This window comes from Python bivittatus, unplaced genomic scaffold (assembly GCF_059951505.1).
Source record: "Python bivittatus isolate LINGU-HERP-01145 unplaced genomic scaffold, Pbiv_v1 ctg000700_np1212, whole genome shotgun sequence".
Classification (NCBI taxonomy): Eukaryota; Metazoa; Chordata; class Lepidosauria; order Squamata; family Pythonidae; genus Python; species Python bivittatus.
Genome location: NW_028277098.1, coordinates 93373429 through 93401365, shown reverse-complemented (window position 1 = coordinate 93401365; position 27937 = coordinate 93373429). Strand labels below are relative to the sequence as shown.

Below are 27937 nucleotides of genomic sequence, written 5' to 3'. Positions count from 1 at the left end.
TTGGATTTTATACATTGAGGCGCTTCTAGAGTTTGTTGATGAGGTTGTAAAAAATCAACAAAATGGGTACAAATCTTTGGTGCCAATATCCAGTTAGGTAAAGCTTTTGCTTGATAGGTTTTGAAGGAATTGTGGACAATCACTCAACAATCTTTTATAAGGAGCCCTGAGGTTAGTTTACTGCCTATATTTCCTACAACATATAAACTGATTCAGTTCAAGAAATATGTCTATTTTGTATTTGTTATTGTTGACCATTTGGTTTGTTATGGTAAGACACTGGGAAACTAACATATAATTTTAATTGGATCAGTGTTATTTAAAGTGCTGGGAAATTACTTTGTCTGACAAATTAATATACCAAAAACGAACAGTTTTAAAAACATTTCCAGTGAAGGTTAAATTTGTTCACTATTTATTAGCATTGATTGATTGATTGATTGATTGATTGATTGATTGATTGATTATGTGCCATCAAGTTGGTTTTGACGCTCAATGACTACTTCGATAGAGCTTCTCCAGGATGATCTGCCCCAACTCTGCCCTTAATAAACATTTTCCCTACTAGATTACCTTCATTGTACAAATATCATTTTGAACAGAAATATTAAAGATGGAAGTTCCGAAATGTTTGTATTTGTCATCAGAATTATTTGTGTGTATGTATGTGTGCATGTGAACAAGAAAGAGGGGGAGAGAGGTTGATTTCCAATTGCTTGATTTTCAAATGCACTTTCTGGTTGCTTTTAATTTTAATTCTGTATTCTTAATTATACTTCTTTCATTCTAGCTTTTGTTTTTCATTTCTTTTCTGCCTTGGTGAAAAATCCCATTGAGAGAGAGAGTGAAAGAGAGAAATTAAATGTTTATATTGTAAGCCACCCAGAGCCTTTTTGAAGTCTGACAGCCTTCAAAAATTTAATGAAGGAGGGAGGGAGGGACTGAATGAATGAATAATCCATGGTAGTTAAAGTGAATCATTTGGAGTGTCCTGAACACAACATGATAACATTAAATCAAAGAATGCACTGTTGAAGCAATTCAGATGCTTGGGAGCATAGCCACTAGAGGGCAGCTAATGAGGGGAAAGGACATTTAAACATGTTTCTTTACATTTCTTTTTGTGAAAATAGTGCAGGGATATTACAAAAGCTTTTTGCTACTCAACATTTTTCAAAATCCTTTCCAGTAAGATATGTGTATAGAAACTCATAAATTTTTCTGCCCTCTAAGAAAGCACAAGATGTATATTTTTATGAAAACTAGCTTTTGTTGCGATACCCCCTGACACACTCAATATATGAACATGTTATACTTATATCATAGTGTATCTACTTTGGAGCAGCGTACACTGAATCGTATGCATCATTTCTAAAGGGAAAATATATGGCCTTATGTGACAAAATGTAGAACTGTTACAGACATACAGGCCAAATTGTCAGTCCTTTGACACTGCTTCATAAAATCACTTATTGTTCCCCTATTGAGATGATTACCAGTGTCAGCAAGAGCACTTAATCTAATCTCACACCAGAACTGTGTTGCCAAACTCACTTCTCTCTCTTACCATTCAGATCCTTAAATTCCTTCACTGATCTCCAGTCTAGTTCCATATCATGTCAACCCCCAAAGTTGACGCCCAGTATAGCTTCCCCACTGCCCTCACCTCCCAATTTTATATTCCTCCCCATGGCTTTCCTTCTTGCAGCTTAATTGAGTTTTCTCTTGAACGTAGCCTACTCTTCTTGGTGGATCAAAATGCCCTCTTAGATCTCCAGTGTGGTACCACCTCTTTCTTCTGCAAAACTGAAAGAAGAATTTACATGAAAAATTTAAGGGTAATATTTTCTCCCTCTGATTTATAGATGTATTTGTTAGATTTATATGTTGCCTTTCCTTCGAAGCTTATGACGGCCTTCACAGCACTTCTTCACATTCTCTTCATAACAATACTCTGTGAGGTAGGTTGGGCTAAAAGACGGTGAACCAGTGAATTTCCATGGCTTAAGGAGGACATGAGCCAGGGTCACCCTGGTCCTAGTTCAACCCTGTAACCACTATAACATACTACACTGGTTCTGAGAGTGTGATGGCTATAGAATATCCTTCAAGGACAATTCAGAGTGAGGGCAAGAAATAGCTTTGTCAAATTGCTATTTTCCAGTCCAGATTATCTGTGACACTGCCATGATGTATTCATTTTGGTGATGTGATCCCTAATTGGCTGGAGATAGAACTGGGAAAAATGAGACACTGTTTCTTTAAAAACAGTGAGGTTGATACAGCTACCTTTTGAGCACTGAAAAAAAAAGTGAAAAAACATGTAACAAAGGAGCTTGAAAATTATTTTGACCTCTCAAAAGCCATTTTTAGCCTCAGCTGTTGGCAAAAAGGTGAAATAGAAATGTCATAAACCAATTCATTGATTTCTCTACACCAAACATAAGACGGAACATTCAGTACTTTTCCAAATCTATCCGTTCCATGAAACCTTCAGCAACCCTACTTATGGCTTCCCTAGTTAGTTCTTATTCCTGAAGAAACTAAACCTGAACACACATCACAGAATTGGTGCATATTCCTCCCTGTTACCTGTATGCCGCTCAACTTTCCTTTCTTTTACTATCAGACAGACTGTTTTAGAAATTCCATCTGAGCATTTTAGAACAGAATCCTACCCTTTTATTTTGCTCTGAAAGTGGCATCGATACCCCCCATCGAACAACACCTATATATTGATTACTTTAATCAATTTATTGATCACATTACTATCCTACGCTTTTTCCAAAAAACTCAGGGCAACTAGCACAGGGCATTCTTGTTTCCTCTTCCCTTGTGGAGTAATTATGCCAGATTCTAGCAATGGGAGATCCTGTTAGTCTGTGCCCTAAATTCTTGTCCATTACAACACTCTAGCTCTTGACTGACTTTGTAGAAGACAAAACTTACACAGAATATTTCATACTCAGCTTTTAGCTTTTCCATTTGTTTTAGGAAGGCTTCAAACAAGAAAAGATTCTGATGATGGTTAAGGAGCACTGGAATCTGTATCATTCACCAGGAAAGTATCTTGCCTGGGACATGCCTCACTGTAAAAATGTGCTGGTGCAACATCACGTTCCACCATACCTCACCATCATTAAATGATTCCCTTCTCCTGTCCCACCAAAGACACGGTTGCTTGGGAAGCAAGATGGGGTTTTCTATTGTGATATCAAGCTAGCAGCTCTCATACCCCAGAAATATTTAGTTATCTTTTGAAAATAATTTTATGGAATGTTATTAAAGAAAAATGTCAAGGGGGGAAAGCAGACCAAAGAAATAATTTTTTAAAAACCTTGAAACTTGAACTAGAGAACTCAGGATATTGACACAGAGCGACAAGGTAACAGAAATGTCAAGGAAGTGGAGAACTTTGTCCAGCACAATTCAATGTAAACCAAATCAATAAAGCACTAAGCTATCCTCCTTGGCATCCAGTATCACAATCTTCTTTAAATATAACGTCTTTAGGGCAAACAGAATGATTTCACAATGGTATCCATTGGTTCGCTCTGCTTACTAATCAGGAGAAAAATGTGGCCTTTGTAGACCCCTGATTAGTTCTAAGAATTTGCCCAGCAGCCCTTTTTGCAGAAGATTGTTCACCTTTTCTATAAAAAATCCTAAAAATATAGCAATTCATACACAAAGAATCTTTCAGATCAGTGATTTGATACCATAGTCCAATCTCCTTTCCTTTCATTCTCCTTTATTGTTTCTCTGGGTCAATGCCATGAAATCCTTCCTTCTCTAGCCACATCTCCAAATTTCAGTGTGTTTACCTTTCTGAGAGCTATTATGACCTTATTTCATGTACCTTTTACTTGGACTTGCCATTCTGGTCTCTTCTGTTGACTTTGCTTTACTTTTTAAAAAGCCACTTTGTGCTTTATTTGAGTTTAAATAATTTTTTCTTGTTTTATCCTGGTCTGCTTGGGGGTAGAGGCTTTTATGGCAAATCTCTACATACAAGTACTTAAATAAATATAATACCTTTGGAAATAAAAGCTTATTACCAACCCTGGTTTATTCTCCCATACCATTTAATGGTTGCAAACTGTCCCTTTTAATATTTATATTTATGGTTATATTTATTAACAGAACCCTTTTAAAAAAAAAAACTCAACAGGGTTACTGTTTTTAAGTGGCAAACAGCTCAAAAGAAATAACTCAACATTCAATTTTTTTTTTCATGCTAGTGGATATTTTAAAAAGAAAGTTTTGTGCTGCTATTGAAAAGATTATTCATCAGTCTGCTACTATAGCTGAGCAACTACACCTGAATGGCTTACTAGGGATGTTTTTATACCCCTTGATCTCTCAGAAAAGGATGGAAAATCCAGATGCAGCTGAATTGTAAGTCTGAGCAATCCTAGGCCACCTGGAATTCTGGGCATGTATTGCTTTCTAATTTATTTTATTAGATTTAGGCACCACCCAACTCCAGAATATCTGTGGGTGGCTCACAATATCAAACAAATAACAAGATAAAAACACAATGCTATATAAATACCCAAGATAGCATCTGAACAATCAATGAATTACACAGAGAATGATAGTTTAGCAACACCTAGGTCACAAATCCTAGTAGAAAACACAGGACTGGAGATATGTGCACAATTTGCTAGCAACTGCAAGGAGTTGGCAACTTTAATCTCCACATAGAAGGATCAACAGGTGACTCTTCCCTAGGTCTATAATTTTAGCAATCTTCCCTTGATATACTTACTATGGCAGATGATCCCATTTAAAATTGTTGATTCAACCAATCACCAGTTTTGTGTAACTAAGCTTAGGACTTGATCCTTTCAGTTGACCTGTGCAGTCCTTGAGACTGCAATAGGAAGATCCTGTCTATATAAACCATGTGATCACTTATCACAAGGAGAAACAACTCCAAGAAACTTCTAACGGGTATCCCTACCTCTAAAATCCTAACAACTTGGTTAGAATGGGAAATAAAATCATATCTAGTCCCATGCAAGACAAATTGTTTTATAAATAAAATTCCCAGGAAAGCATGGTGCCTTCATTTACATACCTATTTGCATGCAGCCTTATTCAAAATAGAGCATTTCAAAATAAGCCCAATTGTTTTAATAATAAAACAACTGCTTCAGCACATTAAAACACATTAAAACCATCAACAATAACACAATTTAAAATATTACCAACTCTGTAAGAAATGTTTCCAACTTCTACACCATCCTTAGTCTTACAAGCACATGGTAAGAATGCAGATTCCTTTATTTTATCTAATCCAAATGGGACCTAGCCTTCTTTAAAATTATATTCTCTCATTTATACATTTCAGAGCCAAATGCAATTCCTCTTTCAAGTCACTATTAGATCCTAACATCAATCAAGAAAGGCTTTCTTAAATTTCCCCCATTGTCATTTGTGTCAATGGTTTAATGTGTTTTTAAATCAGCTGAACTTGTTTTAATATTAACTACTAACAAAGAATTAATCACCTTTGCAGTCCGGAAACAGCTTGGCTCACCCACTATTGCAACCCTCCTGTGGCCTTAAGGTGACTCAGCTGAGGCTCAGCGGAAAGGAAAGGCCAATACTGTGTTAGAGCCAATACCTGAATCTTCTCTCAGTTCTTCCGAGTGCAGCTCCTCGCCAAGTGAGGTGACATTGGTTGTGGCTGATCTATGCTCCTGTTGCGTCTCTTCTGAGATGAATGCCTGGCATGGGGGGGATGAAGGGTCACTCAGCATTGTTCTGGTGGCACCATCAGCAGTGCATGTTTTCCCTTCAGAATCTAGGACACCATGACATTCTAGCATTAGTTCAACCATTCATGATGGCTTAAGCCCATGTTCCATACTATAATGTTGAATCAGAGGAGGGCCTCACTTGAGATAAGACTTTATTGGGAACCACCCAGGGACTTCCTTGGGAGTTATCGCTTGAGAGATAGTATAGCTCCCTCTGAAATAGACCCATGGATGATGTCAGGCTCCTTTTCTCTTGCTGGGAAGGAGGTCTTCCAGATGTGTGGGACAACAGCTCCCATAATCTCTAGGCAAAAATGCCCACACTTCAGGAAGAAGGATGTCATTCTACTAGCATTTGCTCCGGATTCAGTTTTGTTTTAGAGAGTCACAACGTGCAAAATTCAGTGGAAGAGGATATTAAAAGAGAGACAGAGAAAACAAACAACTCTCCAACACTTTATTGCAGGGTTCCTCAACCTGAGCAACTTTAAGATGAGTGGACTTCAACTCCCAGAATTCCCCAGCCAGCCATGCTGGCTGGGGAATTCTGGGAGTTGAAGTCCACCCATCTTAAAGTTGCTCAGGTTGAGGAACCCTGCTTTATTGCACACTACTAAATGTGACAAAGAGACAGCAGAGATCAGGCACTAAAAGTAGAAGCAAGATTTCAATTCCAGGAGCCATCAGATAATCCCAAAGCACTACTAGCCAAAACCATGTGCTGCCTCAAGGAAGCCAAATGGCAACCTCCCTCAAGGGAACCTCAAACAGTCTTTCTTCCCATTCAGAGAAATTTCTGTCTTTATCTGCCCTCTTTCCTACTCCCTAGTAGAATGGATCCTGATCAGAGTATACTGCTTTAACTTCCCCCCATAAGCACATGCTTGCCATTTTATATTTATTTGGGGGTGGGGGAGAGATACAAGGAACTATGCACTTTGGAGATTGCAGTTGTGCTACAGAAATAAAATATTTCCAGACCGTGACACCTAATTATCACATATGCTGGAGGGGGGTTGCAATTTCTCTTTGTGTGCTGTAGACCACATAGGGTTGCCTGATGTACTGACATTTGATAAGCATTGTGATCACTTGTAAATAATTACTTGTGCCTATCAGATATTTCCTTATCTTAACTGTAAGAACTGTTTTGCCATCTCTCCTCCTGGTAAATTTTAAAGAGGCAACCCATAAAGATCTGAACATCTCAAGCATATTTCAACAAAAGAAGTGGCTGAGTAACTGAAAGGCAATTGTATAGGAAACCATCACTTAAAAAAAATATCTGGAGTTATTACATAAAGAACAGGAGAGGCTAAACTAGTTATTTCAACTCAACTCTTTCTTTTATTATTTGTAGGTTTGTAGGTTTTGATTCGTGGAGTAAAGCTGACCATTCCCCTGTAAAATTTATCCTGAACCCGTGTGTGTGCGCGTGTGTGTTACAAGTTTTATGTCAATGTTATCTGCACTAGTAAAGCATATGGAACGATATGGATGAGTTGTTCCTTAACAGCAGACAACATGTCAGCACCTGGGACAGCTCCCTATGACAGATACCGTTCCTTCCTTCCTAGGCAACCATTAGAGTGAATTTTAGCATTTCCACAAAACAGCGAACCTGTGATATGTCACACTAATAAGGTTAACCTTCCTGTATAGAAACATCTGTATACATGTATATAAACCAGGAATAAAAAGATTACTTCTGTCACTGTTAAACTGGCATATAGGTGACACATTCATTTCTACAGATAAGTATGGTCCTTTAAAAAAAAACAACTGGAAGATATAATGATCCACAAAGAATTTAGTATACTGACAGGTGGAATTACCACTGTGTTCATCCAGAACGAGCTGCTCAAATTTTCTTAACATTATTCTTTTGTACATTTTAAACGTTGAATAACATTCCAAACGTTAAATAGAAGAAAAGAAAAATCTCCCATGGATCTTTTGTTAGAATCCCCAGGAATTTTACATGCTGCTCACACATTTCTCAATATCTATGCTCTTGTTCTTACGCAGGTGCCTTTCTGGGAATCAATGTTATACATTGATTGTATTGAGTATCTTAGGAGATAAATATCTACTGGGCTAATGTAAGCAAACTTTTGAGGACTGTTGATTCTTTTATTCTTTTGGATTAATCATGTTTTTCTGAATCAAATTGGCACCTTTCTTCTTCTTTCCTCTCTCAAATATAACAAGCTGAGCTCTGTGGCCCAAGCTGTAGCAAATTCTATTAGAAATATGGCTCTCTAGCTAGACTACTCACATTTCTTCATCACAGGCATTCCTGATCAAAAGCTTTTACTCAGGCCGATCAGATTTAAAAAATTAATTTCCCATCAAATCCAGCTCAATTCCTAACATCTCTATGAGCAAGGGCACGGTGTTTTCTTGGCAGCCCTACTGAAGCATCCTTCCAGGATGTTTCTCCAACTTCCCACTCTAGCCTATCAGACTGGAATTTCCTAGCAGCCTCCCATCCAAAGTCAGGTCTGCTTCTAATGTGCTTGTTTTGAGATCAGCCCAAGTCACCGAGCTGCTGCTTCCTGTTTTGATGCAAGATTAGTTCACCCCGTTATTATTTCAAGAAGAGTTTCTGGAGAACGGCTTTAAAGGAACACCCTGACATCTGGGGGCATTCAGATTCACCCTAGAATGCTGCTTACAATATAAGGATCCTCGAAGAGGAAGTTCTGGCTTGCTTGCTGCAGAGCTCCCCGTGCACGTCTTTTATAGGCTGAGTTTGCCCACTCTACCTCATAGGCACGTTCAGTGAAAAGTTACTATTCTTAAAATAGGCTTTGCAGCACCACAGTTGCTATGATACCATGGGAAGGGGGAGGGAAGGAGTCAGAAAGCCAACCATGAATAATCATAGGCATATTACCCGCCTCTCACATTGTGCAGTGGCTCTACAGTATCTTCTTTTCTTTTTTTCCCCTGCCCTGTTCAATCCAGGCATATTGATGAAACCTCCACTTGCGGAGCTGAAGCCAACCCTAAAGAGGGGAAAAAATCCCACCCGCCTTTGCAGAGTGTTGGAAGGCAGCTGCATCTGTAAAATGCTGCAGGGGACGAAGAGGGAAGCAGCAGTGGTCTTGAGGGTGAAAAGTTGCTGGCATACTTTGCATGCAAAGAGTTGCCCATCCGATGGAGCTGGGAATAATTCTGGTTAAAGACTCTAGAATGCCAGTTACTGAATTAGATGGCTTGAGAATCTGATGCCATTGAAATCCAACTCTCCCCTCTCCAAAAAAGGGGAGTGACTAAAAAAATTAAAAAGTAAAGGGCTGTGCAGGCTTTGAAAATGATTCCAAAGACGTGTTCTGAAATTCAGCATTTAATTTTTCAGGCTTCTCTGCAGGTTGGAAAAACGATGCAGCTGCTTTCAGAGGCTGGCTAAAGGCAATGTGTTGACCCCTTCAAAGGAGCTGCCTCATTTCCTCAGGCATAAATGGAAGGGCTTGCTTTGGGGCCAATTGTTGTCTCTCAGCCTGACCAACCTCACAGGGTGATTGTTTGGGGTAAAAATGGGAGGAGGGAATGCTAGGTATGCTATCTTCCACTCCTGAAAGAAAAGCGGGATATAAACGTAACAATAATTAAATAAATAAATGATTATGACAGAGAGACCAGGGGTCTGTAGGGTTGGGTCAGAAATGTCAAGAAGGTGGCCACAGCAACGCAATCAACTTGAGATATACACAAAAAACGGGTGAAGTGTTTTGACGGCCATCTTGACTTCTTTGACCCAACCCTACACACACCCCTAGGAAGGATGGAGGAATTCAAACAGGCAGAACACAGGGAAGGAAGTGAACTGTACACTCCCCAATAGGCTAATTCTTCAGATTAAAGTTTTAGGGGAAATGCTGGCGTCAGTGTACCGTCAACTTGCTTGCTTCATTCTTGTACTGCAGGGCTGACCCTGACTCTTTACTGCATTGCAATGGTGCTACTATGCTAAAATCTCTGCAACAGAAATATTTTAAATCAGAAGTTATTACGGTCTTGTTCAATCTGGTTTGGCTGCATTCTCAACTGCACGCTCTTTATGTATAAAAAGGAAGGAAGGAAGGAAGGAAGGAAGGAAGGAAGGAAGGAAGGAAGGAAGGAAGGAAGGAAGGAAGGAAGGAAGGAAGGAAGGAAGGAAGGAAGGAAGGAAGGAAGGAAGGAAGGAAGGAAATAGAGTAGGAAAGGACATACATTATTGGAATTGTTACCAGGAATAGGTATGTAATCAGGGCATAAATGTCTTCATTCTTCAACATAAGTATGTTTCACACATTTTGAAACAGCTAAATAATAAGAAGGCATAAAAGACCAAATCATTCTATAACAAATACAGATTCTTTAGATTCTCAATTCTGCACAAATTGGCTGGTTCTTAATGTGATAAATTAATGGAGGACCAAGACTATAAAACCTGTTGAATTCTAACAGCAAGTCTTTTAAAGAAACCTATAGACTTATTTCTTGGTATCTTTTCTTTGTTCTCACAGGACCAAGTTGATCATAAAAGCTTAATAATATTTCCATATTACCACTGTAGGTTACAATTATATCTGTGCCTGAAATTCTTCGGTAACCTTGGGGAATTCTAACACACCAGCCCCTGGCTCTCTACTTTGTTGTTAGGCCTACAAGCCCCTAATGCTCAGGAAAAACACAACACTGGGCACTTTAAGCCTTGTGAACATTTAAAATTATGCTTTTCCATTCCCCAATGGCTTTAAAGCAATGCAACACTGATAGCACTGTAGGGCATTTAAAGTGGTAGCTTGTAACTGCTTTTACTATGAGGTAAGCCAGTGTTTTTCACACTTGGCAACTTTAAGGTATATGGACTCAACTCCCAGAATTCCCTAGCCTGCATGAAAAATGGAGGAGTAGGGCCTTGTCAAAGACTCTCAAATCTGGAACTGCCCTGATGTAATTAGTCCAACACTGCAGATGAGAGTACAACCTGCTGAAACATAATGGCTTGCTAAGGACAATTGTACGTTCATAGTTTAAGTTTCTAAATTGGGGAATTCCTGGTTCTCAGCTCATAGCATCTATATACTACCAAAACTCTTGTGTCTATAATCTTCAACTGGGTGAAATGGTGTGTCATAGGGTAACAGTTTTTGAACCAATGTACCTCAGATGGGCCAACTTACAGAATGCATCCAAAAACTGGGATCCATTACTCCTGTGGGATTGAAATTTGGGAAATTTGGGGCCGCTTCAGCACTGCTGCACTGCCATGGTCAGCCCAGGTAATGTGATTGTCATGGGCGTATCCCTGACCTTGTTCCCACCTCCCTCTATCCCCTACACCCAATTGGCTGGTGGCAAGGCCCAATGGTCAAGTGGCAATTGGCTGCTTTGGAAAGTAGGCAGAAATTTGAAATGTCTTAATGGCAGTGGGCATTGAGGGAAGGATGAGGGAGCAACTGGAATGCCTGCTGGTGAGGTAGGGCTGGCTGGGGGGGGGGGTCAATGAGTGAGCCCTCTTCCTCCCTCAAAGAAGTGGGCCCTTGGGGGCACACTGGAAAGGGGAATGAGGGTACACATTTCCTCACAGTCCATGGCTCCCTTTGTTCCACCTCCCCCCAGCAAAATGGCAGGCAGTTCCATGTGCACTTCCGAGGAGGAGGAGGAGGAGGCGGCGGCTCTACTGGGGCTCTCCTGAGGGTCATGAGAGGAGGGCAAACAGTGCAAGCCTATATTATATGTGGAAAGGAAGAAAAGGAGGGAGGGAGGGAGATTTTTGATGGTCCCTGCCAGTTTCCCACAAGCAAAGTCAATGGGGAAGCCGGCAGCAAGTCATAAGTCACTCACACTCCCACTGCTTTTTTGCCCTCTGTCATTCTGTTTCTCTGTTTAGATAAGGAAATATCTCTGAAAGGATGACCCAATGGGTCACGGGTTGTCTAGTTAACCACTATAATTTAGGAAGGGATCCTCCACCTTAGGGGCTTAATCTAGCCCTGTGGAGTAGCTTATCCAGCCTATGGAACCACAAACACTTCCCTTCTCCCATCACTGGTGACACCAGCCACACATGCATGGGTTCCAGCATCAAACCCACTCACCTGGGCAAGACGAAGCAAGCAAGAGCTACACAGATTTTGGTCAGGTATCTTTAACTGTAATCCAGAGGTAAATATAGAATCTTGGAAACTGTAGGGGGAATTTCCTCTCTTCATTTACAGTGAGTTGATTGGCGAAATCTCTTTGAATTATTTGAAATGCTCCTTCCCAGGTTTCTTCCCATCTGGGCTGAGCTGCCATCTATGAGATAAACTGCCAACAGGCCTATCTTCTACCTCGTCAATATTTATGTCTGCTGTTCCTCCCATTCCTTTTCAGGCCTCGCCACAATCTTTCACAACCCAGTGGAAGGTCTACAAGTGCAGCTTTGCTTGGCCACCTCTTAACTGCTCTGTCCCAAATAAGTCAGGCCAGTAGTTTTCTTCCTCATTCCAGCCAGTGATTTTTTTCCCTTCAACCAGAATCTGCCTTTAAGGACACAAGAACATGAGCAGTGCCCTGTTGCATTGGACCCCTGACCCACTTAGACCCATCTGTTCTCACAGTGGCCAACCAATTGCCCATGGAAGCCCACTAGTCTCCCAGCAGATGGTCTTCAGAGGCAATCACACGATCGTCAAGGCTAATAGTCATTGATCCCAATGACTTCCACAAATTGATCCAACCCTTTTTTGAAGCCAGACAAGCTGGTAGCCAGCACCACATCTTGTGGTAGCAAATTCCAAAGGTGAATTATACATTGTGTAAAAAAATATATTTCCTTTCAGTAACTAAAGTCCATTATTCCATGTTCTGCACTCTGGAATGACAGAGAAGAGGTCTTGGCCTTCTTCTGTACAGCATCCTTCAAGTATTTCAGGAATACTATCATGTTCCCCTCAGCTGTCTTTTCTCAAAACTAAAGATACCCAGTTCCCTCAAATGTTCCTTGTAAGATAGTTTCCAGTCTCCAGATCATCCTTGTTCCCCTTCTCACATCTATTCCAGCCTGTCTGAATTATTCTTAAAGGGTGCTATCCAGAACTGGGTGGAGCACTCTAGGTAGGGTCTGACCATAAAGTTGTGATCAACTTTATTTCCAAGATCCTTTTCACATGTACAATTCACATGTGGATTTGATTTCTTTCTCTTCTTTGTCTCTGCTAAATCATATTTCTTTCCCCAAAGTTCCACCTTCTGACACAATCTAATCCAGTGTTTCTCAACCTTATCGTGTGTGCACTTCAACTCCCAGAATTCCCTAGCCAGCATGCTGGCTGGGGAATTCTGGGAGTTGAAGTCCACATAGCTTAAAGTTGCTGAGGTTAAGAAACACTGATCTAATCTGTTGAAGGATATGGGGATCTGAATCTGTTCCATCCTATGCTTGAGTATCATCAATTTTCTTTTAGGATTCATTAAATAGCTGGGATGTTACAAAATATGATGGGTATACTGTGGTCTTTTAAGCATTGGTTGAGTAGCCCTGACTGAAATGTTTTAAAAGGTAGATTTGAATTTAGAATTCACTGGCTCTTCTTTTGAGCTACATTTTTCAGAACACACCCAACCATCAAGATACATGCATTGCAACTATCAAAATAAGGTATCAGTGGTAATCTCTCTCCACTTAATATATGGTAAATGCAAGGGCAAGGCACTGATATTTAAAGCTGATGAGTCAATGGCTCTTACGACCCACCCATTACAACACTACTCTCATTAGAGTTGGGATCCAGTCAGAAGAAGTGGGGGCGGGGAATGGAGTGGGGCATACTTCTTTAGATAATTGCATAAGTCACTCTGATATGACAGAAACTCAAGGGGCTTCATGATTTAATGTACTCTGTTTGGCATAATATTGCAGATCTGAAAGACATAAATTATTGCATTAAAGTAGAAATTAATTGAGAAAGGTTAGGATATAATTGCTGCTTATCTTGCTTAAATCGGAACAGGCTTATGAGTAGTTATTAAAAGAGACACTGCAGGTGAATTTTAAGCAGGGGCTAACATCACTAAAAGTGTAAAATAAAGCCTTGAGACCCAAGACATCTATTCTCTGGAAAAGGACTGATACGGCTCATACAAGTCTGCTCTTGGCAAACCATTATTCACACCCTCCTACCTGGATGACTTGAAAATGGAAATACAACCACCACCCTAGTCTATGACAGTGATAACAACAAAAAGACCTGTGGTGCCTTAGGTCACATCATGCTGATTGGTTTTTACAATGCTGATTATCACTTTGAGAAAATACAGTTCTCAGGGATTCTGACATTAGTATCAAAGACAATGACCTCTGGGAAAGTACTTTTCCCAGGAACCCAATATATTGTCCAAGCAATATCTCAGATCTTTAAAGCAGCCACCCACAAAAGCAGTTCTGTCCTAAAACCAAATCCTAATTTGATCCTGAATTGCTGAAATGAATGAGCTGATGCATAAGCATCTCATCTAATTCAGTTTGGTAGCCCAAAACAGGGTATTTGATACCTAAAAACAGGTATTCTTAGACAGCTCTGTAGAAATGCACATACCTTCTCAAAGTTACATGTAGGTTAAACTTCCTAGGAACTATACTGGAATAGGAGGGGATGTAACTCAAGGCAGGATATCTCCAGGCAATCCTGAGTATCTTCAAGGAAAGGCTGGAAAAATTCCTGCCTGAAGCCCAGAAGAGCCACCACCCCTCTGGGTCAACATCACTGTGTAGTCAACATGGTGCAATATTTTTTCCTGTAATGTCAGCCATGAAAAGGAATTGATGTTAATGATCTCTGCCCTCATTCCTACAGTCATTCATCCCATTCTTTTATGGCCATGTATCCTTTTCCTTTTTTTAGCTTTAACATCACACAGATGCAATGATAGCCACAGAGCTGAAGGACACAAAACAGCATAAACTGATATATGTGCAGGTTAGCCACCAGTCTTGTGCATAAGTCAGATGGAATCAATGGTTCATCCACATAAACCATGACCATAATGACAGCAGGGAAATTGGTGAGGGAGGGGGGCAGGAAGGTAGGGAACCATCAAGGGCATGAAAACGGAGAATGGAGTAGAGTTTTCTCCCCCATCCCAACCCACTCCTGTTAATTTTTATTATGGAGCCAGTGACAAAGCCTAATCTGAAACAAAGGAATTCTATAGGGCTCAGCTGAGGCTCCTTTGAGAAAACATTTGCTAATATTCTATTGCTGATCGTTCATTATGAGATGATAGAATTTTATTATTGTCCAGTTACAGCATAGCACAACCAGCAACTTCAAGAAGGCAGGAAAGAGATATCCATTTTTAAACTATTTGATATAGTCATTTTGTATCTGCATTCAAAACACTATGTCCGACCGATTATAACATCACTGTTGTTTTGTCAGGTTTATACAATGCACATGCAATTTTGCATTCTTTTAAAAATGGAGTTTTATTATCATATATGATCAGGAGATGAATCTGGCATAAGTCTCCCAGGTTCTAAAGATTTTTTTGGTTCACAAACTTAAGGGAGCCTTTCTGTCGCAAAAGATCATCAAGGGTTGCTAGCCGGGTCAGAAGAAAAAAGACTTCCAGGAGAAAATCAAAATATCCAGAACATGGAAGATTGAGAAGCAGAACTGCGATGAAAGTGAACCCTTTGGGTGTGAGTTGACAGTGCAAGGCAAGGCAACAAGTTCATGGGCAGGGTGGACAAAGACTGGAGTGCAGAATAAGGAGGCTCCAAATATTATTCCAACAGAGTGAAGCCATGTCCTTCAATTCCTCCCCTGGCTTCAGTAGAAATTAAACAAGCCATGGATTCCAGACCACATTCCTACTGTGGTCTGTAATCCCTGGCTTGTTTTAATCAATTCACTATTGGCTTCCCAAAACTCTCCTGGCTAAAGATGACAGGCATGGTATTATATCCAATATAGAGAGCCCTAGTTTGGAAAGGCTCTATTACAGATAAAGGAGAAGCAATTTGGGGGCGTGAGGGTGGGGAAGAATAGACTGGACACCTTTACAATGAACATAAAAAAGGGCAATCATCTAAATGCCAAAGTAATATATAGCCATTATGATTGCATAGAGCTCCATAAAATTTGTCTATTCCATTTTTAAAGATAATGGAGTTGGTAGCTACCACTGTATTTTCTGAACTTGAATTCTACAGTTTCATTATGCACTGCACTTCCTTTTAATCATTCTAAATTTCCCCTGGCATAATCTTGTACAATAACAATGAGAGAAAAGCGTTTCTCTTTCCTCTTCCTACAGCATGCAAATTCACACCCATCTCCTCCTACTTCACTCCACCTTTCCCCCTAATCTATGGGACTATAGCAATTTCTCCAAACCGTTAGGCAGAACAGGCCAATAGTCTGATGTAGCAGATCCTGGACAGTGCAAGTGAGATGAAAAGTATGTATGAGCACCACAGCTAAGCCCCTCCTCTCAAGGACAACAGAATCATAGAACTGAAAGGGGGCAAGTAAGCCATTGAGGCCGGCCTTCTGCTTAGTGCAGGAAATGAAATAAAATTCATCTGCAGCGTGACCAACAACTGTATAATGGAATTTTAGTGAGTGCCATTTCTCTTCCTTTGCCTCAGGCAGCACAATATATTGAATCAGCTCTGCATTCCTGCTGCCCTTTTCTAGACCTTCTCTATGTGTGCTAAGCCATCTAGCTTCATTATTTAACAGCAAAGTTCTCTCCAGGTTTTTAGAGAAAGGAGGGGATAGAATGCCACAAAGATCACTTTCACTTGCCTTGTTCCATAATTTCCAGAAGGCCTTTCTTAATTAGCTCGTCCCGGCCTTGCCTTGTGGATGTCTTCTTCTCTAACACTGCAAAAAGGGGGGGGGGTGAGTATGATCAACATGGAACATCAGAGCTGACAGTCAATGGAAATGAATAGCCTAAGAATCCTCCATGAACGAATGAAGGGTGTCCAGCTTGAAACATGGCATAGTGAATGGAAGGCCACCATCAATAGTCATTTTTTTTCTCTGTTTTGGGCAAGCTGTATCGATGATTCGTAATATTTGTATTCCATTCTTCATCAAGTAGTTCAGGGGGACCATGTCAATCATTTAGAGCTAGCACAATCTTTCCTAAACCTGCAAGCTTCAGACGGGTTGGATTATACCACCTACAACCAGCCTGGCAATATTAGCCAAAGGCAGTGGAAATTAAGTTGAAGCAAGTCAGGTCAGGAAAGTCTGATCTAGGATACAAATCCAATTTTTCCTAGTTCGCTCTAACCCCTACACCAAACTGGTTATATTAATCAAATCAAATATTTTGCTCTCTATGATCAAATTGAACCCACACCTCTCCCCTAATCCTCCCTGGGAACTAAATCACATCTCTAAGGCCTTTTAAGCTCTCTAGTCCCACCATCACACTCCAGTTAAAGACCTAAGGCAAGATTGCATAATTTTTTTCTGGGCCAAGGCATGATCTTGGCTTTTGAGCAGTGTGCCAGGGATAGACAAGGACCTCCTGGTATACTAGGCCCAAAATTAGTGGGTAAGACTAGGACAAAAATTAAATTTGATTTCATTTACATTTACATTTAAACATAATGAAAATGATATACAGTTAATGTGATTATTCCTCAGTCATGGATTTAACCATTATCTTCTTTTCTCAAATTATTAATTTCAATTTGCTAACAGATTTTGAGGTACCAATAGAAGAGAATATCGAAACGTTTGCAAGAAAACAACCAAGTTCAGAGAACCCCAAGGAATCCACAGATTTTGAGGTTTCTAGGGGTTATACCAAAGACTTTGGGGAATCACATGTGCTCAAGTTGTATATCTGTGTCCAGTGCCAGCTCAAGGATCTATGGTACCCCTAGGCCACATTGACTGATGGCATCACCTCCTACGAATGCAAAGATTGGCATATTTAGAATTATTTAGAAGGAAGAGCAGCGCTGGTACCCCGGGCCAGTGCCTACTCATTTTAGCCTAAAACTGGCCCTTTCTGTGTCATCATGGGAAGTGTTAGGTTTATAGCTCAACTAAAATAATTATTACCCTGTTTATTTCCCACCCATCACTAAAAACTATTCCAGTTGGTTAAAACCCCACTCTGTGGGCACTGGATTTGCTTTTCCTACCTCCCATCACAGTTTTTAGCTTGACCAAGAGACAATGGAGTGACCTCAATTTCAAATAATGTATAGTGACTAAGGATGAGGTCATATCATAGCACTGTGGGATTTCTAAAATGCAGACTGCCCTGCAGCTCCCTGCATGTGTTGAAGTACTACTATTGTGCAACAGTGCTGCCTATGCCAGAAAAACATACAGGTGGGGACTATACTGAAGTTTAGACAAGCCCAGCAGATCTCCAAGACCTCATCAGCCAGCATTTTTTGTGGGGGGAGAGAGTGGTAACTCCATATATCAGTTACTTTTGCAAGGAGCCTCCCAATGTACTGCTAGCATCTTTCAATACCTGTGCTGGGTACAAACGTGGGAATGATTAGTACCTTCATGCTTTGGTTATGAATCTTCATGAAGGTTCTGGAGGTCTACCCATTAGAATGTCAGACAAGACAAATATTAGTGTTAGCCGGAAAGGCAATTCTGATGGTATTATGAAGTCATAGTAGTAGTAGTAACTGTTGTTGTTACTTGCCTTTCCATTAAATTGTGAAGGAAAAGAATTCTACAAAATGTATTGAAAAATGCATAATTGTTCTATAAAACCAGAATAACTACTTCTTTATTTCCCCCCCCTATAATCAGTGCAAACTTGATAGTTTCTGCCCGCCAAAACAGGAAGGGTGATGAAACAGGCATAAAGCTGGAGGGAACCATCAGGTCTTGCTGAGAAGTTCAGTAAGGAGTAAACTGCAAGCAGAAAATCTCAGTTTGGTTCATAGTTTACCACAGAGCCACATAATAAAGAACTGATGGGACCAAAGTTCCCTGTAGGAACATTGATGTTTTACTTGGCTGGCCCAGGTGAGGCTGTTCATCATTAGGGCTGTTGCCAGCTCTCTGGAAAAGGGGCAACAAGAAGCAAGAATACTTTGGATGGGAGCAGGTTAGACTACATGTGGCTCTTCCTCCGGAATATCTGTAGTACTAGCAGTCACACAACAAATCATCACAAATATAAAACCATAAACTATAAACCATCATGTCAGAATCCCAGAGAGAGAGAGAGACAGACAGACAGACAGACAGACAGACGGGATAGAGTTGGAGATGGAGATGCAAATGGAGATGGAGAGATACAGAGATGGGCAGATATGGAGATGGAGATGAAAAGTTACAGAGAAGGAGGAAGATATAGAGATGGAGATTGAGAAGGACAAGGACAAGGACAAGGACAAGGACAAGGACAAGGACAAGGACAAGGACAAGGACAAGGACAAGGACAAGGACAAGGAGAGATGGAGGAGGAGGAGGAGGAGGAGGAGGAGGAGGAGGAGGAGGAGGAGGAGGAGGAGGAGGAGGAGGACAGAGATGGAGATGGAGAGGTACAGAGGTCTAATCCAATCTGACACATTTAGGTTTTTTTAAAATCATCCAAGTTGATCTAGGTATGGCCACCTGTTATCCTTTGTCACACCAAAAATGACATTTTGGTAAAAATGTTTGGAGGTGATGTGGGGACATACCCAAGACTTCTGTGAAGCTTCAGGGTGTGTATTTCTGCTTTAAATGCTGCCAAATCTATTAGAATATACACTTTCCTGAACTATCAGGTAACAAAATAGCTTTTTTTTCTTTTAGATGCCATAACGTTCTTTGCTGCTTAGGTCTCCCACTGGAAACATTGCTGCAGTTCCTGTGGGGTATCTCCAAAATGTTTATTTTCTTTGATTTACCATAAACCCCGAATGTGCCCCATCAGAGTTGTTTGTGCTCACTGAGTATCTTGTCTGCATCAGCTACTGCCTTGCCCCCAAATGGCACCCTTGGCAACCAACCTACCAATTGCTTAGATGTAGGGAGTGTATTCGAAAGCTAGAATGAAAAGTTCCCCGGGCTAATGAAGTCCAGTATCTACTGAGAGGAAAGACAACATGATGTCCACAGGTGCCAGTGTGCCTGCAGACATATCCTTGTCACCAACCTGCTTGTTTGTTTTCTTTTACTTCTGAGTCAGTTTTGACTCCTGGCCACAACATGAACAAGTCTGGGCAATTTTCTTAGCAATTTTTTTGGAAGTGGTTTGCCACGGCCTTCTTCTTCCTAGGGCTGAGAGAGGCTGACTGGCCCAAAGTCACCCAACTGGCTTCACGCCTAAGGCAGGACTTGAACTCATTGTTTCCTTGTTTCTAGCCTGCTGCTTTAACCACTACACCAGCCTGCCGCTCACCTATTTAATTACTCACTTGTTTTGCCATATTTATATGCCATCTGATGGAATGCCTCCCTTGTAATTAATTTTAAAAGTGGGAAGCTGATAGCAGCGAAGCAAAGCCCCAGCTTTTAGCACTATCTTTCTCAGCAATGCCCCCACGTAGGCTTCACAGACATTCTTCAAAAATAAAACACAAATAACTGTTGCCCAATCTTGTTTGGTGGGGTGCCCAGAAAGAGAAAGAGAGAAAGAAAAGCATGCTAGGATAGAAGGAATCATTCAGAAATGGGGATAGGAATCTGCATTCTTGCACGTGAATATTTTGCATCCCCTTACATCCATGATGGCAGCCATTTGTGAACAGGTGAACCTCCTCTGATGACATCCATGCTAGGAAATTGTCCCCAACATGTTTACAATATTCCAGCCAGGTCACTGGCCCCAAAATATTGTCTGACCAGCTTAGGTTTCTTGTTTGAAAAGCAAATTGTGGGTTAGGGGTCTTTCAGAAACTCAAAGAACTACTGATAGTTGGAATCAATAATGTTGAGCTACTTAGTTCATCCTGATACAAGACAATTTCCAAGAATGTACATCTGCTGAATTTTGAAGAAATGTAGCAAATGAAGCTAAATTAAGATGCAGCCTTCAAAAAGTTTAATCTGCTAAATGTGGGTCTATTGGACTGCCCTAATAGGGGACAGAGACAGTCAAATAGTTACCAACCTTTATAATATAGGCTGTGAATCCTTACAAAATTAAGGTTGGAGAATTTTATTAAAGAAGCTGAACATGGTTGAAGACTACATTCTGAGGGGTAATTCCCAGAATCATTTGGGGATGTTTGTTTTGGACTGCTTTCTCGATTCAGCTTGAACCAGAGTGGGCCATCTGACAGACGGAAAGCCAGCCAGAACCACTGGTCTTATTTTGTACCTTAGCAATTTTAGAAGTGGTAGAACTTTAACGGACGAGCTGAGCAGGCCACTAGTTAGCATTTGGCAATCCATTGTCACCCAGAAGAAACAAAGGAGAAGCAAAGGCTGTAGTCACACTTTAAATAGAGAGGGATGACAGGAAAAAAAAATATAGAAAGGATGAGATTTCCTAATAAAAATTAATATGTGCAGTACAGGAAGCCTAACCAACCAGCTTTTTCGTGGTTCTGTGTTAAACTTAAAAAACGAAACAAAAATAAATTATACATGAAGAAAAGCTGGATTCTGATCTATCTATCATCTATCTATCATCTATCAATCATCTATATCTATCTATCTATCTATCTATCTATCTATCTATCCATCCATCCATCCATCCATCCATCCATCCATCCATCCATCTGCTTTTTTCCTCTTTCAACTATCATGGGAAGAGACTAGTAACTAGGCTAGACTCTTTAAAATCCTTGGCTTCCAGAATGTTTGTTCAACTGCACTTCTGGAATTTTATCAGCTACTTCCCACACAGTTTCCATTAAGGCACTGGCCTTTCAAATTTGCTTCATAAAGAATAAACGCCAAGATTCTCAGGATAGCTGTATTTGGAAACCTAGAGAATACTTTCTATTTTCTCTGCACTTGAAAACAATGCACGTACGGTCTTGGCACTTTTCCAAAGGCACAGCAATTTGCCTCGCCGCCACCCACTTACGAGGAAGCCCTGCGATTATTTTGCTGTGCCAAACAGGTGATGCCTGACCCTTACCTGTGGACGTCTGCTTCAGTTTCTCGTTCTTCTTTTTCCTCCACTTCCATGGTTTGAAAATCCTGCCCAACGTGGCTAGCTTGCTGTTCCTTCGGACAGGCGGAGTTCGGATCCCTGAGACCAGATATTCAGAACGCACTGCGGGGGACTGATCCATTTCCTCTGAGAAGGGGGTGAGAGAAAACAGTTTTAGTGGTTAAGGAAAGGAAAACATCTTGAAGAGAATGAAGTACAGTAAGGCTTGGTGTTGTGAAGGATCAGTGGGTGGGTTTTTGTTTTTGTTTTTATTTTTGTTTCGCTGTTTTGTAGAGAAATAATGCTTAATTGGATCCCTATGTTGTAGAACGCAAAGGAAAAGAAAAAAGCTGGAATTAGCACCCAATTCCACTTAACAAGTAAAAATAGCTCATTTGAAGTTAATGGGAGCATATACTTTCTCCTGTCAATAGCAGACCTGCTCTGCAATCTGCCTCTGGTTGAAGTTCCCCATTCTCCACTAAGGTCCCAATTGGGCCACCAGTGCTGGCTATGTGTGAAAGACCAACCCTACTTTTCAGGGCAAACCACATGATGTGGAAGCATGAAAGGGGTTCGACCCTTTCTCAGGTTTGATCTCCAGTATAATAGAGTTCTATGTCAACATTTTATTCTGCATCTGTCTGTCTGTCAGTCAGTCATGTTTGGAAGGGTGCCCAAATCCATAAAAACTCTGGGCAGTGTACAACATTAAACAAGGAAAAGAATGATGTGCGTCCACAACAGAACCATTCAAACTAACATCAAATCCTGTAAAGGGCTCATGTAGAGAGAAGGAAGATGATCTTGACAGAAATGTACAGGAACTGTTGTCTAGGCAAAAAGAGCTGAAGCATTTTTAAAGCACAGGACAAGATAACATTTGGAAACAGTTCAGGCAGACACCTCTCTGACTGACTGGAATATAAGAAGGAGGAGCTGCATCACAACCAGATTTGCCAGATTCTGTTATTATAGCCCATCTCAATAGAAGTACTTTTCGCCATCTTGGGGAGTTGATTTCATGGTCTGCTCTTCCTAGTGGGGCTGGCAGCTCACCACCCACCCTAACCCAAGACCTGGAGAAACAGCCAGATTTTAACACTGCCAGGGTAGGGCCCTACCAACCTCTGGGGGGATGCTGTTCCAGACGGCAGGTGTTGTGGCACGGAAAGTGCACTTCCTGGGTTCTGACAGTGAGATTGATTGATGGGACCCAAAGTATACCCACTCTGTCCAATCATATAGGATAGGGCAAAACTTTTGGAGAGATAACCCTCATGTAACCAGGCCCTATGCCATGACAGGCTTTATAGGCAATAACCAGCAACTCAGATTGTACCTAAATGCTAACTGGCAACCAGTGCAACTCACACAGCAGAGATGTCACGTGGGCGTACTGAGGCATGCCCATTATTGACTATGGTTGCACTCATAGCTGTAGCTTCTACGTCAGTGTTGTCCAAACTTGGCCACTTTAAGATGAGTGGACATCAACTCCCAGAATTCCCCAGCCAGCCATGCTGGCTGGGGAATTCTGGGAGTTGAAGTCCACTCATCTTAAAGTGGCCAAGTTTGGACAACACTGTTCTACGTGGTCTTCAAGAGCATCTCCATGCAGAGCGCATTGCACTAGTCCAAATGTGAGGTGAATACAGCATGGATGATCCTTTGAACCAATGTTCAGTGAATGACCATTGAAAATGAATGACCATTTTCAGTCACTTTCCCTCAAAAGGATGAAAAAGAAGATGGTTTTGAAAAACATTTTCAAAGAAGATGTTTTTCAAAACATTTCCAAAGAAGAAGAGAATTTGGGGAAATGTTAGCGAAAGGCCAAATTAATTTATTGATTGATTGGATTTGATTTATATAGCCGCCCATCTCATGTATGTGACTCTAGGCAGCACAGTAAAAATAGACAAAATACATGCAGTACATACAAAACATAAAATTAAAACCCTGGAGCTGAGCATCGTAAAACAACCATCCACATATCCGGGAGATGGATACCCCAGGCTCTGGAATAAAATAAAAAATTCTTACCCTTATCATAGTTATAAATTGAACCAGGGTATGTGCCTGTGTGCGCATCCTGTCTATCACAGTACATCTTGTGGGCTTCCAAACTTTAATAAAACCCCAGCAGACCGCATCAAAGGAAAGCTGCATTTACAGACTTTGGGGCAGGAGGCTCTTTCCTCTTTATGTGTTCTCTTGTTGTGTATTTTTTTTCTTTCTCTTTGGTGATTGTTCATTTTTATTTTATGTGTGTTTGTTTGAAAATGGATTAATAGAACAGTGCATCGTGGGAAAAAAGAGAGAGAACGCTTTCTTCTCAAGGGTTTTTTTTTTCCAGATCAAGGAACCAGGGAGGTTGCAATGGGATAGAGATGCAGGACAGGAAAAACAAAAACAGAACTGCATCTTGTGCAACTTGGCAAGAGCAAAGGAAAAGGAAAAATATCAAAACATGTGAAACCAATCCAAAGGCTCTCTGAGGGTAGAAAAACAGGAGCCACTTTTGCAGGGGAAAAACAGAGGGTAGATTCTGCCCAGTATTAGCATAGTCACCCTAACCTGGTTATCTTGAGCCAAATTTCACACAAACCTATTCACAATATTTAAGAGAAGATATTTAAAAATGTGTGAGAACACTCAGGTCCAAATGCAACACCCCCTTACGGACAAACTGTTAAGACTGCAGTGGAACAAAAACTCCAGCCAACAGCCAGAGCCCTTTCAAAACTACCTGTGCTCCACCGAGTCAAAAGATATTACCAATGCACAGTGCCCTCTAGTACAGTATATATATATATAATGTCAACATATATATATATTATGGTCAAGCAAGAAAAAGATAGACTTATGACTAGGGATGTACAACACCTTCCCTACAGGGCCATACCCAGAATATGTCACCCACCACTTCCAGTTCAGAAGATTAATTTCCAAAAAACCATTAGGCTATCCTCCAAAACTACTGGATAGTCAAAGGGGAAAAAAAAGATTCATTCCTTCCTCCCTCCCTCCCTCCCTCCCTCCTTGTCAAACAAAACTGAAACAAAATCCAAAAAAAAGAAAGAAAAAGCCAGGTTGCAAAATGTTCTTATTTTGCTAAACCAAAGAAGCCTCAAAAAAAAAAATTGGTTCAATAACTTTATATTATTCTATTTAATCATACAAAGGGAGGCTCCTCTGAAGTCCCTTTGGGAGGAAGAGCAGTAAATAATAAATGAGGACCACAACAATATTTTCTACTATATTCCAGAAAAGATAGGTTTGGGTTGCCAAGATGGGCAGGGAGGATACAGGAGGCAGGGTCAAGCACTCTAGGAAAAATCATCAGTCCCAGCAAAATTTTCCTGGTCACCAATACTTTTAGTTAAACCCGATTTTTACACTTCTTAACTACACATCTTTGTGTAGCTGTCAATTTCATTAGTAGCAGGGTTGTATTATTACGGAGGTCATGCAGCAGCCTGAAAGGAGGGCTCTGATAGGCTGGTTTTTATTAGTATTATAACAATGCAGGTGATCATTTGAAAAAGAATAGCAGAGAAGTATGACAAGTGTGTGGGCCACCCTGTTGTGAGATCTACGTGACCACATACATGTTAGTTCTCAAGAATGAGTATTACAAGGCAATTTGCATGTTTATTTTAACCACCTCTAATATTTAAATGAGCAATATGCAAAGCATTTCTGAATCATTTGCCACTAGAGTAATAATGGTATAGACCAGTGTTTCTCAGCCTTGGCAACTTTCAGATGTGTGAACTTCAACTCCCAGAATTCCCCAGCCAGCACACATCTGAAAATTGCCAAGGTTGAGAAACACTGGCGTAGACATTTGCTTTGTGAAATGGTACATTAAAGAAACACCCTGAATTGCTGACTCAATTTTATAAGGGTGAAAATACAGCTACTTGGGGCTTTTAAACTTTAATATGGAGTTTGAGTCTCCCCCCCCCCCCGCCCAATTAAAATGAAGGTGTAGATCCAGATTTAGTTATGCTTCGTATAGAACCTACTGAACTTAGTGAGACAAATTAGTCATGACAAACATCAGGCCCATTGAATTTATGAATCAATTCTGAACACCTTTTCCTCTGGTTCCAAGCCATTCTGCCTTTAAAGTTAAATACTAGAGCCCTAAGTACTATATTTGCAGGAAAGAGAAGCATTTATATAATTTTGATGTGAAAAAAACAAACAGTCTTAAGATTAGGGATGTACAAAACCTTCTTACAGGGCCATGTCCAGAATGGCACCCACCACTTCTAGTTCAAAGGATTCATTTCTAGAAAACAGCAAAACTCTCCTTCAGAACTACCAGATAGACGTAGTTTGAAGGCTAAATGGAACATTCCAGATTTCTATAAAACATTGTATTCCAAGAATTGCTTTGTACACTGAATTCAAAAAAGCTATTCTCAGTGAATTCAATGGCTTTTTGCCAAGCGTTACTAAGTTTGGATACAGCCACTACAATCACAGATGAGCCCCAATGCAAGTGTAAACAATCCCCAAATCCCATCCAACTATTTATCAGGTCTGATTCTGATGAGCTTCATGCCAAGCCTCTCTCAAACTGAGCTTAACTCTTGGTAACTATGTCTGTGGTGTTTTCTTGGGCAACACTGAAGAAGTGGCTTGCGACCATCTTATTTTAGGTTGTTGTTTTTTTTAATCCCCCAGTCTAGTCTATGGTCCTAAGATGCCTTAGTAGTCTCACATGCAAATACTAACTGGATCTAACCCTGATTAGATTTTTGGAATCAGCTAGATCAACTGGGTGCTATAACAGGAACTTAACCTGGCTTTTCCTGCCTTCTTACTCCTTGATTAGAGTCCGCTGCAAAAATAACCATGCTATTACAAAAGAGTTTCCTAACTGAAGAAGCTTTAATAGACACAAAGGAAAGTAAATAATTGGATCATCCATGATATTGCAGCACAGGTATCAGAAAGATTGGGACTCTATAATGCAAAGCATGAATCATGTGCGTTTGTCCACCCCAGAAAGCAAGCTGTCTCATTGCCTGGGGAGGCAATGTCACCTTCTTCCATGAGTTCTTCTGAACAGATCAACAAACATTTTTCAAAGAACACTGCAATCCTCAACTTTGAGCCAAAGAACCCTCCATCAACAGTATGTCCTGTACTAATAAGTTCTCACTCAAATGAGAGGAGACCCAATGACCAAGCTGATTTCTCAAGAAATCCTGGTAAGTTGCTAATTTTTGAAATTCATGAATCCAGAATTCTACAGTACAACTTGCCTTAAGCATCACACCAGCACATATGACTGATGGTCTTTTCTGACACATCACAGATTCCAGCAACTTGGCTTACTGCTGAGAGAGAAAATCAGGAGGAGTTCAAAGACAACCTTTGAAGATTTTTTGTTTCCTGCCTTGAATATATTTAGAAGTATTTCCCCAAATTCTGAAACATGTCAAATGGTTTGGTCAGTGGCACTGCATCATCAGAGCCAGAAAGAGAAAGGAAAAATCAGGGTGCTCCCTTCCCAAAGCCAAAAATTTGATGAGTTTCCTTTCAGTTTGCTCCACAGAAAGTGGAACTCATTCCATTCTGAAACAAATTTCCTTCTAATTCAGAGAATATAATAAATTACTTAAGAAAAATTTTTTTGAACCACCTTGTGCTTTGTTTAGATCCTAGTTCCTTCTCTTGCCTTTATTATTCCCATCATGTAGATATCTAAATTGTACATGAGCTTCTGGCATGATCACTTAAAGGCAAGGTATGGCTACTGTATTTTTTCCATGGTAGTGAATCTTCCTAATAAGGAAGAAAATGGAAGACATGGTAGGTACACACTGGATGGTTACAAATAGATAATAATATCTGAAGGTCCTCTGAAGTACTATGAATGAGGCAGAATGATGATATGATAAAAACTTTATCTGGAAGAAGGGACTGGACATGCCTTTTTTAAAAAAACTACATTACCTTACAAAAAGTTATGCAGATGGATGGATAGAAAAAAAAACCCCCTACAATTTCTAAGAATGTTCCCTCCTAGATTATCCTCAACATTACCAGTCTTTGCTTTCTGACTAATAACT

The 27937-nt window shown here is 40.4% G+C and overlaps 1 protein-coding gene across 1 annotated transcript in view; it reads right to left on the bottom strand.

Annotated features, from left to right (window-relative positions):
* The window catches only part of PHACTR3 (phosphatase and actin regulator 3), a 161199-nt gene that overhangs the window by 103500 nt on the left and 29762 nt on the right, over positions 1-27937 (bottom strand). The window contains exons 2-4 of the mRNA XM_088153987.1: positions 21828-21989; positions 16559-16636; positions 5633-5812 (exon numbers count right to left, since the gene is read on the bottom strand). Coding sequence (XP_088010113.1) covers positions 5633-5812; positions 16559-16636; positions 21828-21984 — 415 coding nt within the window. The 5' untranslated portion in view covers positions 21985-21989. The remainder of the gene's footprint in view (positions 1-5632; positions 5813-16558; positions 16637-21827; positions 21990-27937) is intronic.